General features: G+C 55.1%; 6 protein-coding genes across 6 annotated transcripts; 3 read left to right on the top strand and 3 right to left on the bottom strand.

Annotated features, from left to right (window-relative positions):
- Positions 1-3,936: 3,936 nt before the first annotated feature.
- Positions 3,937-4,535, bottom strand: CkaCkLH20_13015 (uncharacterized protein; the record flags this gene model as incomplete). Its single annotated transcript, XM_038895726.1, has 3 exons — positions 3,937-4,110; positions 4,176-4,319; positions 4,389-4,535. 3 exons carry the CDS (start codon positions 4,533-4,535, stop codon positions 3,937-3,939), a joined length of 465 nt encoding a protein of 154 aa, XP_038738991.1.
- Positions 4,536-6,300: 1,765 nt separating this feature from the next.
- CkaCkLH20_13014 (tyrosine phosphatase) lies at positions 6,301-7,316 on the top strand (the record flags this gene model as incomplete). The annotated part of the gene is made up of 3 exons (XM_038895725.1): positions 6,301-6,675; positions 6,738-7,066; positions 7,130-7,316. 3 exons carry the CDS (start codon positions 6,301-6,303, stop codon positions 7,314-7,316), a joined length of 891 nt encoding a protein of 296 aa, XP_038738990.1.
- A 242-nt stretch (positions 7,317-7,558) lies between these two features.
- CkaCkLH20_13013 (uncharacterized protein) lies at positions 7,559-8,753 on the bottom strand (the record flags this gene model as incomplete). The annotated part of the gene is made up of 2 exons (XM_038895724.1): positions 7,559-8,107; positions 8,316-8,753. 2 exons carry the CDS (start codon positions 8,751-8,753, stop codon positions 7,559-7,561), a joined length of 987 nt encoding a protein of 328 aa, XP_038738989.1.
- A 717-nt stretch (positions 8,754-9,470) lies between these two features.
- On the bottom strand, positions 9,471-12,234 carry CkaCkLH20_13012 (response regulator; the record flags this gene model as incomplete). The annotated part of the gene is made up of 2 exons (XM_038895723.1): positions 9,471-9,668; positions 9,727-12,234. 2 exons carry the CDS (start codon positions 12,232-12,234, stop codon positions 9,471-9,473), a joined length of 2,706 nt encoding a protein of 901 aa, XP_038738988.1.
- Positions 12,235-13,912: 1,678 nt separating this feature from the next.
- On the top strand, positions 13,913-14,611 carry CkaCkLH20_13011 (coiled-coil domain-containing protein; the record flags this gene model as incomplete). Its single annotated transcript, XM_038895722.1, has 2 exons — positions 13,913-14,084; positions 14,142-14,611. The coding sequence occupies 2 exons, from the start codon at positions 13,913-13,915 to the stop codon at positions 14,609-14,611; spliced, it is 642 nt and encodes a 213-aa protein (XP_038738987.1).
- Positions 14,612-15,392: 781 nt separating this feature from the next.
- Positions 15,393-16,376, top strand: CkaCkLH20_13010 (putative glycosyl hydrolase family 43; the record flags this gene model as incomplete). The annotated part of the gene is made up of 1 exon (XM_038895721.1): positions 15,393-16,376. One exon carries the CDS (start codon positions 15,393-15,395, stop codon positions 16,374-16,376), a length of 984 nt encoding a protein of 327 aa, XP_038738986.1.
- Positions 16,377-16,616: the final 240 nt, after the last annotated feature.

Here is a 16,616-nt window from a genome sequence, read left to right as displayed (position 1 = left end):
GGTAATTGCTTGTCTTGTACGGAGGGCAAATGCTCTGTATGCTCCCAGAGCACCTCGGTTGCGGTATATTGATTGCAGCTGGCTTCAGGTTGCCGTCCTTTTGGTAAGGTATTCGGATTTGAAGAATTAGGCGACTAAGGATAGACAGATGATGGTGGATGGCTGTGGCTTTGGATCCGTCTCTTGTCCCCCTCTTATGCCTTGGACAAATTCCGAGTCCAACGGGTATGAGTACTGAAGTAGGTGTCTGTCGCAGATTCCAGCGTGTGCGTGAGTATCTCACATCTCACACTTGTCGACGATCAACAGAAAGCCGCCTCGAAGAGGTGCCCACGAAGCGAAGGCGCGTCTGGCGGGCGGGCGCCGAGAGTCAGGTCAAAGGGCCGTCTTCTATCGTTTCCTTGTCTGTATCCTGTAGACATTTGCCAGAGTGAAATCTTAATGGCTGAGATGCTTCCCGACACCCTGGATCCTTCTTGAGAGTGTTGAAGAGATGATATTTAATGCGGTCGAAGAGAACACACAAGGCGGAGGTACTTTTTGGCGTGGAAAGACGGCCGAAAGGTACTTTCCCAGGAGGCAGGGAGCCAACCTAGTGTATTCGACTGAAGCCCAGGGTCCAAGGGTCCATGTCTCGTCCCTTAGGTACCTTGGGGTAAATACCTACCTAGGTTGGTGGCTGCACCGTTTGCTGTTGGTGCTGTTGTACCTGCCTGCCTCAAGGTGCACCGCTTGACCGCGTCGGAGGAAAGCAGCAGAGAACATAAGGTAAGGTACCTAGGTAGAGAGTGGGAAGGAAGATACACTGTACTTCCATCAGGCAGCGGGCGACATTGCTTCTCGAGGAAGGTGGGTACTTGTCACTAGCCAACATGGCGCGCTTATACCTTGGAAGGAGCCCCATCAGGTCTCCATCTGGTATCCGTTAGGTATCCATCAGGTATCAGTGAGAGACACCTGTGACCACGACTTCACTGACTGACTGTGATTCCATCAAAGCTCCTTCCAGAATGGCCTCATCCACTCTCTAACTTTCACTCCGACTCAACAGCCCGCAATGAACAACAGAACAGCGCAAGCCTCCGATGAATCTTACTTTACGGATACACGTTCACTGAAAAATCTTCTCACTGGGTATCCTCAAAGCTCAGAGCTCAGAGCTCGCTCACCTCGAAATAGCGTTGTCGATCTCACTTGTCGATCGCTCTCGCAAATCGCCCTTCCAAGTTCCAACCCGCGCAGCCATAGCCAGACATGAGACCAGCAAAACCACCTGTACTATCGTGCCACCATGATTGGAAGTCGGCAACTCCAAACTCTGCCCTTTGCCTATGACTTGGCCTTTGATAAGCTAATGGAAGGTACTCCGTACTGACTAAGGTACCGTACCACCTACCTTACTCTACTCTACTACTTCATCGCGCGGGAACTGACCGGGTGGCGACAGCATCACCACCTGCGGCGCAGCATCCCGTCAACCCGTCAACCCGTCTGCCCGCTGGGATGAGAATATCTATCTGTACAGCGCCGTGGTGAAACCCGACACCTCTTTCTCCGAGGTGGACTTCACTAGGATTGACCCCTGCCACCGCTACCGTTACCGTTGCCGCCGCCGCCGCCGCCGCCGCCGCCGCCCCTCATCGCCTTCTTGCTTCTGCTGCGGCGGCTGCTGTGGTGTGCTGCGAGCTGCTCATCACGGCTGCGTCTCCGACCACAAAGAGAAAGTTCCTGTCCCTGTTGCCCCAAGGCCTTCGGGGAAACCATCTCCGAAAACACCAAAAGTTCTCCCAAGGTTGTGTCTAAAGGCAGCAGGTCGACTGCTAGGGGCATGCAGAAGGATTCTCTGTCCACGGCAGAACAGCAACAGTTTTCTCTTTTACCCCTCACCACTCCCTACTCCCGTCCTCAACCCCCAAGGTTGAAGGTACGACTTCCTCCACTCCCCACTCTCTGACTCTTGTCTTCGGCCCCGGCCGATGTGCAGTGCTTCCTCTCAACATCAAATCCAATGGAACGACAAAATATGGCGGTCGGGGGCCTGAGAGTGGGAGGTTGAGAAACGCGGGCCTACCTAGGGAACATCAGGGAGGGCCCTTTCGCACTCACTTTACACCTGAAATCAAGGGACGGCCAACCCGCTCCCCTGCTGGCCTGCACCTTGGAGACTCAAGCAGGAGACAGAAGACGCAGCGCGCTGATCTTATGGCTGATCGTTGCCGTCTTCAACTGGTGCATGGGCGTGGGCCGATTTTCGCCCAACGCCATGCATGGACATGCTTTGCGCATCCTCCTTACAGCTTGCTGATACCTTAGTGTCGATGCTTCGCCGCTGATACCAAATCACCTCAGGGACAAACCCTCCGAGTCTTTCAAAACAAGACCATGATGCTCGCTCAAAGTACGCCTACGCCTATACTTACACACGCAAGGCACGCCGACGCCGATACCGACTGCCGTACCCATCGTCTCCGGCGACCAGCTGAAAGCAACAAAGCAGCCCGACTCCCGTGGCCATGTCGTTGGTTGCGGCTCTGCGCTAGGTGAGGAGACATGTCAAGAAGGTTCCTGTACATGGAAGAGAGTTCATTATTACCTGCCACACTTCGGATACCCGTATCCGCGACGCCCCAAGCCTGTCGCTGACCTGACTGTGGCGCAAATCCTTCCCTCCCTCCCGTCCTCACTCTTTCACATCGGTGGTGATCAAATTGCTATGCCGGAAATGTCAACTCTGGAAAGGACAGGACTCACGTTGCATGGGCTTTGGCGAAGGCTTCCGACGCTGACAGCAGTGGCTATCGTGTTGGTGTTGCAACTGGTCGGGGGGTCTGGTCACTCTGCAAAGAGATTGGAAATCACGGAACCGCGCCACGCTCGCTAATCTTCAAAAGCGTCGATGAACGCATTGGCAGGGTCACCGCAGCCATTACGTCACAGCGCCGCGATGGAAGGGGGGGCCGTTTCTTGGGCACCTGCGGGGTTCGTTTTCTTCCCAACCCCAAGGCACGCACAATGAGGGGGTCCTTACCTGTCTAGGACGAAGCGACTTACCTTACGTCGTTGGGAAGGGCGACCCCGGAAAGCTAGGAGGGAGTTCTCCGGACTGGTTTCACGACTTGGGAATGGCACAGCCTTTGTCATGCATCAGCCACAAGGTTCTCTGTGGCATTCGGGGCTTTGTCCCCATTGCCGATAATGGGATGATTGATACGAATTACTTGCGGTGGTTGTGTCCGTAGAGATGCACCGGCGGCACGTAGCTTGGTCCGCTGCTCCGGGGATCCTTTCGGAGGACGTCCCGGGACGTGGGCGGTCCTCGCGGGATGGCCAATCTCCGGCGAGGAAGCCGGGACACGACTCAGCCATGACCGGGAGAGACCACACGACTTCCCCTCGGGCCAATGCCTGTTTCCATTACCATCCACCAAGATATACCTTTGATATTGACTGTACCTGTAACACGGTTCTAAAAACGCGTGCACCGTCGCTAATTTGGGGTCATGAGAAGGGTCACCGAGAAGGATGGGGATTCTGGGATTCTCGTTCCGACTTGTGTAGGCATAGACCTGTCTGGTGGCTCCTTTTGAGTTGTGATTATCAATTCGAAACAATAGAGCCTGAAGGCCGTGGATGATCTAAGCTCGTCTACTCTTGAGTGGGTATGGGGGAAACGAAGACAACTCAGGATGTAATCGCTGAACCTCGCTGAGGTTCTGGTATCGTATTTGCGGTAACACACAAAGAAACTCCCAACGCCATCTTTCGTGACAGCGTCATGAGACGAGATGGAAATGAGCCAGCCTGAGCGTGGTCCGACCGTGCCCGGCGACCGACCGCATCCTCCTCTCTCTCTCTCTCTTTCTCTCTGATATGATGATGGAACACGTTCGGGGAAGGAAGTAAATTGGAAGGCAGATGGGTCGCGAAGTTTCCGGCTTAGACCTTGCCGCGGCCAGTGAATCGGGTGCGGCGCTCGCGGTGTCCCCACCAGTAGGCGGCCGAAGCGAGGGCGCCGATGAGCCAGAGCAGGGCGTTGGCCAAGTCGACCCAGACCGCGTTCTTCATCCGCTGGATGCCTTTGTCGCCTTCGGCATCCTCCTTGATGTACATCTGTCGACAGAGTCAGTACGATGCCCCTGAATAGCGCGAGCACGTCGCGGATGCGGACCACTTACATTGCCAAAGAGACCGAATAGGGCGATCCAAAGTACAAATAGGATAAAGTCCCAGACGAAAACGGCAGCGAAGCGCTTGATGAAGGGGATGAAGTAGAGGACGGCCGTGACGGCGGAGAGCGCGCCGACTACTTCGGCGAAGACCTGTGGCGGGGCCGTCAGTAAACGCTCTACTTGGGTATCTGGTGGGCGGGCGAAGGGAGTAAAACTTACCCATTTAGAGTCGACATACTTTCCCTCGTTTCTAGCGCGGTTCAAGTCGACGGCGTAGAGACCACAAACGGTTACGGCCAGGACGAGCTGGAAGAAGTGCAAGACGGCGAAAGCGAGGTAACTCGCGGCCATGCCAAAGATGTTCATCGTGGAGGCTGGGTCGGTGGAGGCGTTGGTGCTCTGCGCTTCCCGTGGACGTATTCGGAGGATCGGATCTCGTCAGCACTAGACAGACGTTCTGTGAGACTAATAGACGTTTTGCTGTTGGCGACAGTGAAAATAGTGAGTCGGACAAAGAAGGGCTGGGCTGGGCTTGAGGGGGCTTTTAGGGCGACAGGAGGGAAGGGTAAGGAACCAGGAAAAAGTAGGGGAAAAAAAGGTGTTCGCAGGAAAGGTGATGACCTCTCTTGTTGTTATTAAGGTGGGTTACCTCATATGATGGTGGTTTATCGTGCGACTAGGCGCTACACTAGCGAAGTGCCCTGAATCAAACAGGTTCCAATGATGATTACCTTGGGTAGGTAGGTATTCGTCCCTGCTCTGAACTGAGAAAGACCTCCAGGTGACTGAGACTGAGACTGTGACTTGCGGCCACCGGGCCCGCGAGTTCAAGAAATTTCGACATGACCGTTCTGGATGGTCCCTTATGACGCAATTGGCGTGCTGGCGCTGGCTGGCGGTTCAATCAGCAGTCGGGAAACAGCTCACGCAAATGACAGGGGCCCTGTCACGGTCTTGTCACCATCCGTGTCATTGCTGGCCAGAGCTGAAGCTAAGGTGAGCTAAGCTACTTGTCTCAAGCTGCCTTACCTACCTTACCTTAGATCGTAATTAGGTAGGGAGGTAGGTAGGTACCTTAAGCTTGTTTGTCATCGTGCAGTTTTTTAACCATGCTACCTCTCTCGGAGCTCATCTTGGCAGTTCCCGTGGGCCGTTCATGCCCGCCCGCGTCAGGAACCGGGAGGGAGTTGAGAATCCAGGGTTCCGATTGTTGCAACACATATCCAGGAACGTGGGTAATGGTGTGCCTGATCTTCTTCACCTCTCACGACCGTCATGAGAACCAGTAAGACTTGGCCACGAAGATACAAAAACCATATGACTTTGAGACTGCCTCGCGCCCCTGATTCACCCGCTGTCTCCACGTCTCATCGATATTGAGACCTGCTAGACTTGAGGGCATCTGCACAAAGACCTCTTCGTCCGGTGTCAATATCTGAGCTAGAACGACCAAGACACCTTCTCTAAAGCTGTTCATCCAAGTCCGAGTCCGAGTCACCGAGGAAATAAGCTCACGATGTAACACCGATAGGCTGGCTCCCTGAGCACACCGCCAGATAGGCAGGTCAAGGTACCTTAGAAAATTATTGGACGAAATTACCTGGATCCGATCAATCCTAAAGCCCAAGACCCTTGTAACCGCCAACAACAGACATGGAACGTCTTCCCTATTTTCAACGTTGCTTGTGCCGATTCACAGCTCATATCGTCATCGGCTGGACAGGCGGCCCGGCCAAGCAACAGCTCCTGCATCAAGACTGGACTCATCTTACATGCTCAGGTCATGCACTCATTCAATCCCGACCGGCTGGATGATACCTGATTCGTGTGCCTGCATCAGTGATGCTGGCAAGACAGTAAAAATCAAAAGCGTGAGTGTGTCTGTGTGAAATGGTGCGCGGAAAGATGCCTCGGATGCCGAACAACATCCACCCCGCAGGGACCCCTCCGACACGACACCTCACCCACCTCATCCAGGACAGCGGCGTAGGCAGGTCGTCTACGCGCTCGGCCCGGACCGAATCCTCAACGTCCCTCCAGCCGTTAGACTCCTGTCACACAGCCCTGTACCAGTCACATCGCCAAAACCCATCGTCACCAGAAATAACACTGCGAGTAGTCACGATCCACAATGGATGACGAGGCGACGCTTCCCAAGCCGCCCTTCATCGCCGTGCCGGGGCTCCCCAACTTCCGCGATGCCGGCGGTTACCCGATCGACGCCCAGCCCGGCCGCATCCTTCGACCGGGCATCGTCTACCGCTCCGCAGAGCCCTCGCGCTTGACAGACCAAGGTGTCGCAAAACTCCAGCAACTCGGCATCACCCACGTCTACGACCTGCGCTCAACCATTGAGCTGAAGCGCCTCGCCGAGGCCGGCAACAACTGTGATGTCCGCGAATGGCCCGGTGCCACCCGCGTTTTCGTCCCTGTATTCCGAGACCAGGACTACGGTCCCGAGGCCATCGCCCTGCGCTACCGCAATTATTCCAGCAATGGCACCGAGGTGAGTGAGGGAGGCTGCTTGACGTCGCTTACAAAGGTTCCGCGTCTAAACTCCGAATCCAGGGCTTCACCAAGGCCTACGCCGACATTCTTCGCGCCGCCTCCGAACAGGACCATCCTCAAGAACCCTTCCGCACCATACTGTCGCATCTCGCCACTCAGAGCCCTCCCTCGCCGTTGCTCGTCCACTGCACCGCCGGCAAGGACAGGACCGGCATCATCTGCGCGCTCATCCTCAGTCTTTGTGGCGTCTCGGATGAGGTTGTCGCCCACGAGTATAGCCTGACCGACATTGGTCTCCAGGATCGCAAGGAGGAGATTGTCAAGCACCTCATGAGTACTGAGGCTATGAAGGGAAATCCCGAGGGCGCGCGTCGCATGATTAGTTCCCGGTACGTCTTTGTTTCCCACCTTCAGGCGCGTTCTTGCAACATACCTGCTGACACCACGTCCAGCAAGGAAAACATGTTGGCCACCCTCGACTTGATCCGCCACGAGTACGGATCGGTCGAGGCGTACGTACTGAACAGATGCCGCTTATCGGCTGGAGACATAGAGCAGATTCGGAAAAACCTCACGGTTGATGCCACTGACGGGCAGGGAGTGGTAGACTGGGTTTCACATACGAAGTATTTGCTTTGATGAAGGAAGTATTTGTTGGGCTTCGGCTCCTCTCCAGGGCTGCCCTTTCGCTGAATTCTCGTCGTTATAGAGATACATGTACATATACAGTAGTTGGTAGTCACAGCCGTTCATCATGAATGACAAACGACACATAGGACCTCGTTTGGGTCCCTCGTCAGTCCCTCGCTCTTTGGGTATACATCGAGCCCTCAGTAGATGTGCTGAGGCTTCTTACATCAAGTGGCAGTAGCAGTAATTCTTCAAGGCACCGAAGTAGGCAGCTTGAACTCACCCTTCTTGCGGTCGTAGAAGGGCACGCCGTATCTCCAACCGACGGCGTTTCTGCCACGGCCGTCCCTGCCGGCATCTTCGGCGTTCATCTCCTTAAACCTGAACTCGAAGCGCCCCGTATCCACGCGGGTCGTATCTTCTTCGTCCCTCCGCAGGCGCAGCTTCTCTTTGGCAATCAGCTTGTCCTCTTCAGCTCGCGTTGTTGCCCTAAACTTTTGTGTCGCCTCATGTGGTGAGACGCCGGCAGCAACATCTTTCCTTAGTTTGATAAGCTCCTTGAGGGGCGAGCGCTCATCAGCAGAAAGCATGTTTCTATGAAAGGCCTTGGCGGCATCCTCTCTAGTGAAATGTCGAGATTCCGACACAGGTACAAACAATTGCTGCATTGTGAGCTTGTGTACGTGGATCTCGTTGATGGGCTCATGCGGCACTTGTGCATGTGGCCTTTGCTTGTGGAGTTCCGTCTTGGGAAGCATGCCCAGAACGGCCTTGGCGTAGGGTTTTGCCAGAGGCTTACGCTGTTGAATCATTATCGTCAGCAGACTGCATGAATGCGTTGTGCAGAAATGTTGAAGAGTAGTGATGGGGAGCAAATCAGAGAGGCTCGCAGTGCCAAAGGTGTAACCATGTTGTGCGTCTTCAAGACTAATCGAATTTTGGAAAGTTGATCATCATACATGCTCGAGTGATCCAGACGGGAAAGAAAAGAAACTTGTTGGGGCTTACCTCGGCTTCCCATTCTTTCTGAATCTCCATCATCCGTACGACTGCAGCGACTCGTCGAACATCCACACCGAGATCAGCCGAAACCGACTTCATCGAATGCTTCTCAGTCTTGATCCGCGTGTAGATCTCTTCCCTCATTTCTTCGCTCAACACGGCTTGACTTCTGAAAAGAGGGTTCAGAGGAAAAGGCTGGTCAGGGGCAGTGCCCACGTATTTTGGGCCATTTCGGGGAGCGTCGCGGAAGTCGGCGCCGCGATTTCTCAGCCACCGGTGAAGATCATGCTGTAATCTTGTCCTTCTGGATTGACGTGCGGTCGTGGAGAATTGACAGGCTGCTTGCGCAGCTGGCAGAGTCCTAGCAGCTTTGCTCGCGTGGGCGTCGCACCACTTGGCTCCGACGGCCAATGGCGAAAATGACGAACCGGCTCGTGGTGGCATTGTGATCAAATTGGTCTGGCCGCAGATGCGAGCCTGAATACACCGGCTATGGCGTAGAGACCATTGAGGGAGAGATGGGTTGGGGGTGTTTGTGTGTTGTAGTGGAAAAGGAAAAAAAAAACCCGAGCCGTGTCCAAAATTTTCTCTCGTTTTCTTCAGAGCTGGAGCACGGACCAGAAGTATCTGCCTCAGTCACGAGGTTAAAACCAACAGCCCCTCCCGTACTCCAGCACCTACCTTAGTCAGCAGATTTGCCCTACCTACCCTCAACGAAGGCCAAGCTGTCGAGCGAGTACTTGTGGTGTCGAATCATGTTGTAGGTGATTGATTGAATGCTTCGTTTGTTTGCTTATTATAATTATTCCGGGCGCATATGCGCTACATGGTATCATTCTGCGCATTGTTTTCGTATATTCCTTTCCCCTGGTGAATATTCCCTCACCAACTTGAGCCACCCCTAAGACGAGCTGGTCGGTAGCAATGATCCCCTGTGCCTATGTAGCGGAAACCGAAGTTCCGTCATGCAGCCATCGTCTTCTCACGGACGCGGCTCCCAACCTCGTAGGCAATATCCGTCGGCGTTGTGGTCCCAGTGCAACGAGATGTTCTTAAATTTACTCAGGCTCCGAGTACTACGAAGCATCGAGGCCGTAGGTTGCCAAGTCAGAACACGTGGACCGGTCGAAGAATGCCTGCGTCTACCCTCAGAAATCGGCATCATGCTGGCACGGAAGCCGTCATCGAGAGTCGATTCTTCTTCGCCTTAGTCTTCAGAGCGGCAGACTTCTTGGCTGCGTCTGTCTCATCGTTTCGCTGGGAAAAATCCTTCCATCTCCTCCAGCCGTCGAAGTCAATCAGGGCTTGCATGCAGCCCCATTCCATGACCTTCCTCTCCAACCAAACAAAGTTGACTGGCTGTGGAACAATTAGCGGTGAGTCCAAGACGATGCACAGATAACGAAGGAGCACGTACCTTTGTGAGGAAATCATTGCAACCGGCCGCCAGAGCCTCGTGTCTGTCGCTCTGAAGAGAACTGGCAGTCAGGGCAACAATGATAACAGGACTCTTGAAAAGTTCCATGTTTGTCAAACGGTCCTTCTCTTCCAGCTCGCCGTTGGAAGACTCCGGCACACTGGATGCGGACGAGGAGAAAACACCGATCGAGTTCACCCGCTCCAATCTCCGGATTTCTCGGGTGGCAGCCAAACCACTCATGATGGGAAGCTGAATATCCATCAAGACAAGATGGAAACCGCCAGTTCTCCACATAGAGACCGCGTCTCGACCGTTGACGGCCGTCTTCCATCTGACTTTCAGACGCTTCACGAAAGCTTCTAGCAGCTTCAAGTTGATTGGATTGTCCTCCACGATCAAGACATTGATGGGCGGCACTCCGCCGTTGAGTATGCCGGCCGGTAGTGTTGGATGGTCTATGACCTTCTTCGTCTTCTTGGGTCGAGAACTTGAAGGCCGGGGAGACGCAACCCTCGGCGGAGGGGTCGCCACCCTCTGCTGAACTTGCTGCACTTCGGGGGCGGGAGGCGTTGGGAGCGGCGGCGGAACCGGGGCTGCCGCCGACTGTTCTGATGCATTTGAATGCGTTCTAGAAGGTGGCAGTCTCGGATGAAATGAGTGTGAGGGGTGATTGCCGGTAGCGGCGGCAGCGGCGGCAGCCATGGACTGAGCATTGGCGGTGTTGAGTATGGTGGGGGAAGACGTGTGTGTTCTTCCCAATCGCGGACGTTCGGGTCGTTCTCTGTACGCCCTGGAACGCGTGCCTCCCGGCGAGGGTATCGGCGGTATTTGGCCGGTGCCCAGTACGGCAATGGAGTGTGCATGGGGGGCATGTGCGTGAACGGGATGGGCGGGGTGAGCCGTGTGCGCCGGGACAGCGGTGACGGGAGCCACGACGGGCACAGGCAGGTTTGGGGAGGGCAGAGCTCCGACGGCGACGGGAGGAAAGTAACCTTCCCCGGCCTCGGAGGGTCTGACTTCGTCGGGGTAGTAGACGGCGGTGGCATGCGTCGGGACGCGAGGAGATGGTCTCGGTGTACGGCGAGTCGGTATGTCGATGACCAGGGCTTCGTCGACAGTCTGTCCGCCAGGGAAGTATGCGTCAAGGGTCCGACCCATTGGCTCTTCCGGGCCAAGGAGGCGATCCTGCCTTTGCTCCCGCGGGCAAATGCGCAACGTGAGGTCAGGAGAGTCAAAATGCCTGCCGAGGGAGTTGGCATATTTTCTCAGAATCATGTCGCGCACGTCGTCGACCAGGTCATCTTCGTTGATGGTGATGAGAGTGGGAGAGGCGCCGGGACGCCTAACCCAGACTTTTCGGGTCACCATGTTTCCGTTGATGGGAAGCAGCGATTCGGCGATGGACGGGTCGACTTCGTGGTTCGAATGCGCAGCGTCGAGCAGGGTGCGGATTAGTGTCGTTTGGCGGTTGGGGAGGAGGCTCTGTCGGCGGAAAGGAGCGTCTGGGCGAGGCGAGGTGGGCGAAGTCAGCGGAATGGTAGTTGCAAGAGGCGTCGGGGTGCCTATGGCATAGCTGAGGGGGTCGAGATGGTCGATGTTGTGGTGAAGGGCAAGGTCGGATTCGACGACAACAACAGGAGCGGCGCCAGTTTTAGGCGGCGGCTGCAGCGGCAGGGTTGTTTGGGGGTGCTGCAGGTGCTGCTTTTTGTCGTCGGGAGCGGCCGATTGCGACGACGAGAGTTGAGCGGGCAGGGTCTGGTCTTCGTTGATGCTTGGGAGGTTGCTGCTAGTTGCGGTCGCAGTTGAAGTAGAAGTTGTAGGTGAGCGCAGATCGTTTCCTATCGGTTCAACATGGCTCGCCAGACGTCGGTCAGGCGCGGGAGGCGGCGCCAAGTCGGCGTCGGCGTTGGGGTGTGGCTTGTGGTCCATGTCGTCTTCTTCCAGCTGGAGGTCTTCAGTAGTAGTGTCTCTGGGCCGTTGTTCATCCCCGTTCTCGGTGGAACCAATGGTCAGCAACGTTGTGCTGCTGTGAAGCGCACTGGCGTGGTCAGCATTGCTGCTCTGGTCGTCATGTTGGTGTTTTGGCCGAGGTTGAAGCAGCGACGTGAGTCGTGAAGGATGGTCAAGGTCAAGGTCGCCGCCGTCCGGTTGGGCATCGTCTTCTCGATCATGGGGGCTTCCAGCTGCTGTCAGTCTCTGCCGCAGCTGTACGGATAGCGGGTGTTCAGCGCCAGGTTCAGGGCTACCGGGGCATGGCGTGTGTGGCAAGGACCGGGACTGCTGGGGCTGTCCAAGTACGGATAGGTGTGGCTGTGGCTGGGGCTGGTGGAGGTCTTGGTGTTGGTTCTGAGAGCTCGAGGCGGTTCCCGCGGCCGAGGATTGCCGCGTGAGCGAGCTGTGTGCATCGCCGTTGGTGCCGTTGGTGGACGTCAGTGAAGGGGCAGCCGAATTTCGTCGGGAGAATTTTGCTCGCAGACGAGCTCTGATGTCGCCGGCTGCACCCATGAGGGCTCAGGCTCACATGCAGCGCAAGGGACGGCGCGGTCTCAAGGTGGTGAGACGGGAGGAGTGAGGAAGCGTGTCGTTTGTAGGTATCGTACGTGTCGCGTCGTGTGGCGGTGGCGGGTGATTTCTTTGGGGTTCGACGGGACCTGATCAGGTGCCGTCCACTGGCTCGACAGTCGACAGATGATGTGAGTCCGATAGGTCGGATGTTCCGGGGATTCTGTCGTGTCTGAGGGAGGAATGATGAGACGGGATGAATACAAATGGAATATATTGGCGAAAGGAGTGGGCAGAACGATAAAGATGCAGAAAAGAGAATGCGAAGACAACAAAAGAGATGGAGAAAATGACAGGCCGCCTTACTTTGGACACAGCAGAAGGGACTGGACGAGAGACGAGACGGGGTGGGATGAGATGGGATGAGACGGGATGGGATGGGATGGTAGGAAGGGATAAATGATGCCGCAGTATCTTGTACGGTAATTTCACCTCATTGGACCTTGACCTGCGAGTCTCGGGCAAACCAAAGGTGTAAGAGGTCAAGCAAGGTGAAGGTGAAGGAAGTACTCAGTAAATTCTCAATAAGCCTCCCACACCCGAACCAACGGGACAAAACGAAGAGGCAAGATACCTCGAATACCAATGCCAAAGTGCGTGCAGGCTGAGTGAGGCTGAGTGCTGGTTGATGGATGGTGAAAGGGAGAGACAACTTTGGCCAAGATGATGTGATATTCGAAGGCGAGATGAGATGCCTCGATTCCCAAAGTCAATGCTCTGTTAAGCACTCGGAGTAAGGTATTCATCAACCTCCCCTCCAATGCTGTCCAGTACTGCGGTAGTATGATCGTAGCGCGGCGTGCTTCGTTGGCAGCTTGGACAGGGAGTCTGGGGTGAGTGACGAGCCAATGGAGGCGAACCGAGCAAAGCAAAGCAGAGCAGAGCTGAACTGAACAAAGCAAAGCAAGAAAGCAGACGGGAATTGGAGACGAAATTGTGCCAAAATCCTGCTTTTCTTCTTCATTTCCCATGGATTCGACAACTGCAGCCCATCATTCCCGTCTTATGGCCCCCCCTTTTCCCCTTTTCCCCATTGGCTTCAGATCCCTGCCAGGCCAGCTCATCTCTCTCTTCAGTGGACTACGGCACTGTTGGGGGCTCTCGACATCGAATACGATGGGGGGTTTCAGGGAGTCTAGCGGCCTTATTCTTGCGAGCTAGCTACCTGTGGCGGTTTTCGGTCCGGGGTCCCACGTCTACCTACCTACCAGCCACAACACTGTGAGCGGCCACAAGTTGACCCTCCTTCATCGAGATCTCGCGCGTCCGTCCATCCCGAGTACTTTGGGGGATCGAAAACCCAAAAATCATACGTCCTAATTACCTATCCGTACTTGAGTGTGCATTGGTCATTGTGGCGTTGATGCGAACATATCCCGTTCATTTAAATAATAATTCAACATCGATTTAATGCTCGTATTAGGTAAGGTACTTGCCATTGGTTACAGACCAGACAGACAGATGCCTTACATAACCCGCTAGTTGATACGTACCACGACTTGGAGCCGGAGTTCAAGGAGCGACCCACCTCATGGCCATATTGACATCTTCAACTGGCATCTTCCTCTCATATAAAAATCAACATTAAGTTCCAATAGCATAACCAGACACTCGCCCGATCATGCCCGCCTTTCTGGAACCCTCAAACCCGCAGAGTCCCCGGTACGATAAGCCAGTCCCCCGGCCGCCAAAATCACCCAACAAGACCAGGGACGTTCGTGCCCACAATCGCCGCCGCGAGTTTCTAATCAGGAATCCTGGTTACTTCCAAACCACCGAACATCAACTTGCTGGTCTGTTATTCTCTACAATCTCACGGCTTACCACATTACATACTGACACCATCATAGACCCCCTGCTCTACGATACCTTAGTGCGCAAGTTCCAGACGCCCGCCGAGCGAGAAGCCGAAAGCCGCGCCAAAGGCTACTCCCGTGTTCTAGAGGAGTCTTTGCTAAGAGGAGAGGCACGTCTCGCTGATCTCAAGTCCTCGGTCGATGGCGGCGCAGCTTCGTCAACCGAACCTGCCAAGGACTTCACCACTGAATCCGACCTGTCCAAGACTCAGACCAAGGAAGAAGGGCTGGAGAGATGGGTTGAGTTCCTGACCGAGCGCTTCGTTCATGGCCACGACGACGACTTCGACTACAGCCAAGTCGATAACGACGATGACTTCGACACCATGGAAAGACGCGATGCCGAGGATGCTTGGTTTGATGAGGAAGACCCCGGCTGGGCCAGCGACACAGAGGATACTCATACCGCTCGTCCTGAGACCCGGAAGCAAAAGCAAGGCGAAACTGGCATCCAGGACTTCTGAGCCGCACATGATGCACTCATCATCGAGGATCCAAGGCTATGTCCAAGACTCGTGTGTTTCAATGCGCCGACATCAGTAGCTACAAGACTTTTGCGCAATGCTTCTGGCATCTCGGCTAAACTCGTCCGGTCTTGAGGCTGCCGCTTGCCGGCAGAGTCTCAACATGTGGTGGCATTCGACAAGTCTGGCTTGGTATTACGGAGACTTTGCCGCAAGCCCGTCTTCTTTCTGCACGAGAATGGCACGATGCCTGTAGATGCCAATTCAACAACATGAAGGAGGTCACGCCCAACCGACCGCTGCGGCCAATACACCAAAGGATGAAAAGTACATTGACGACAGCGTCAAGATGGCTGGCCGCCTTGGCGGTGGCCCGGTCCTAATTTGGGGCGCATCCTGTCCAGGTCCAGGATGGGGTAAACCGGTAAAATGCGCTGGATAAATTCAAAAAAAAAAACGCTGGCTAGTCGTCCCGCGTTCCACCCTACCGGGCCAACATCTTCACATATCACCCGCAGCCGCAGTCACCTCGTTGGTGGGGAAAGGGTGATTCACCATACCTATTTAATGGTCTTCTCTCTTTCTTTTCCAGTCGAAAGGTCCCAAAACTGAACCCTAGTATTCGACTGCCTTCGCGTCTCGTGGAAAGAGTACATCGACGGTGGAATTTGTTGTTCCAAGTCTTCAGGACCCCAATTTCCACGCCCAAACCACCCCGCATTCCCAAACCACCCCCGCATCATTTCCCCTCCCCCTCTTTCTCCCCCCATTGTCACTCACGATGGCGCCCCTCATCAACCACCTCTACACGGCCGACCCCTCGGCCCACGTCTTCAACGGCAAGATCTACATCTATCCTTCTCACGACCGGGAGACCGATATCAAGTTCAACGATAATGGCGACCAATACGATATGGCCGACTACCATGTCTTCAGCACGTCCTCGTTGGACCCTCTGGAGCCAGTCGTCGACCACGGCGTCGTCCTGAAGACCGAAGACGTTCCCTGGGTCTCCAAGCAGCTCTGGGCCCCTGACGCCGCTTTCAAGGACGGAAAATACTACCTTTACTTCCCGGCCCGGGATAAGCAGGACGTCTTCCGCATCGGCGTCGCCGTCTCAGACAAGCCCGAGGGTCCCTTCAAAGCCGATCCCGAGCCCATCAAGGGTAGCTACAGCATCGACCCGGCCAGCTTCGTCGACGACGACGGTCAGGGGTACCTCTACTTTGGAGGATTGTGGGGTGGACAGCTGCAATGCTACCAGAAGGGCAACGACGTGTTTGATGCCGAATGGCTTGGTGCTAAGGAGCCCACCGGAGAGGGAGTATACGCGCTTGGCCCCCGCGTAGCCAAGCTCTCCGATGACATGCACCAATTCGATGGTGAGGTGCAGGAGATTCTCATTCTTGACCCCGAAACCAAGAAGCCTATCCCGGCGGACGACCACGACCGCCGCTTCTTCGAGGCCGCTTGGCTGCACAAGAGGGACAACGTCTATTACTTCTCTTACTCCACCGGTGACACCCACTACCTCTGCTACGCAACAAGCGACAGCCCCCTGGGACCGTTCACATACGGCGGCCGCATCTTGGAACCTGTTCTGGGATGGACGACACACCACTCCATTGTCGAGTTCAAGGGCCAGTGGTGGCTGTTCCACCACGACTGCGAACTGAGCAATGGCGTGGATCACCTTCGATCCGTCAAGGTGAAGGAGATCTTCTACGACGGAGATGGCAAGATCACGACAGCAAAGCCGCAGTAGTAAGTCAGGTTGATGATACGTCGCATTTTTGGGTTGTTTTCTTGTATCAATATAAGCTGTCCGAGACATTCCACGCCGTCAGCGCCAACCAGAGAGCCGGAGCCACTGTCGGGCTCAAATTAGTTTAATGATGTTTTCTCGCGTTCCTATCCCGCCTTTTTCCGTATTCCCGCGTCTGAGTGACGTATTCCAAGTACATGAAGTGGTGCTTAACATAGCGAGGCATGATGATGTATCATA

This window comes from Colletotrichum karsti, assembly GCF_011947395.1.
Source record: "Colletotrichum karsti strain CkLH20 chromosome Unknown Scaffold69, whole genome shotgun sequence".
Lineage (NCBI taxonomy): Eukaryota > Fungi > Ascomycota > Sordariomycetes > Glomerellales > Glomerellaceae > Colletotrichum > Colletotrichum karsti.
This window is presented reverse-complemented; position numbering and strand designations above follow the sequence as displayed.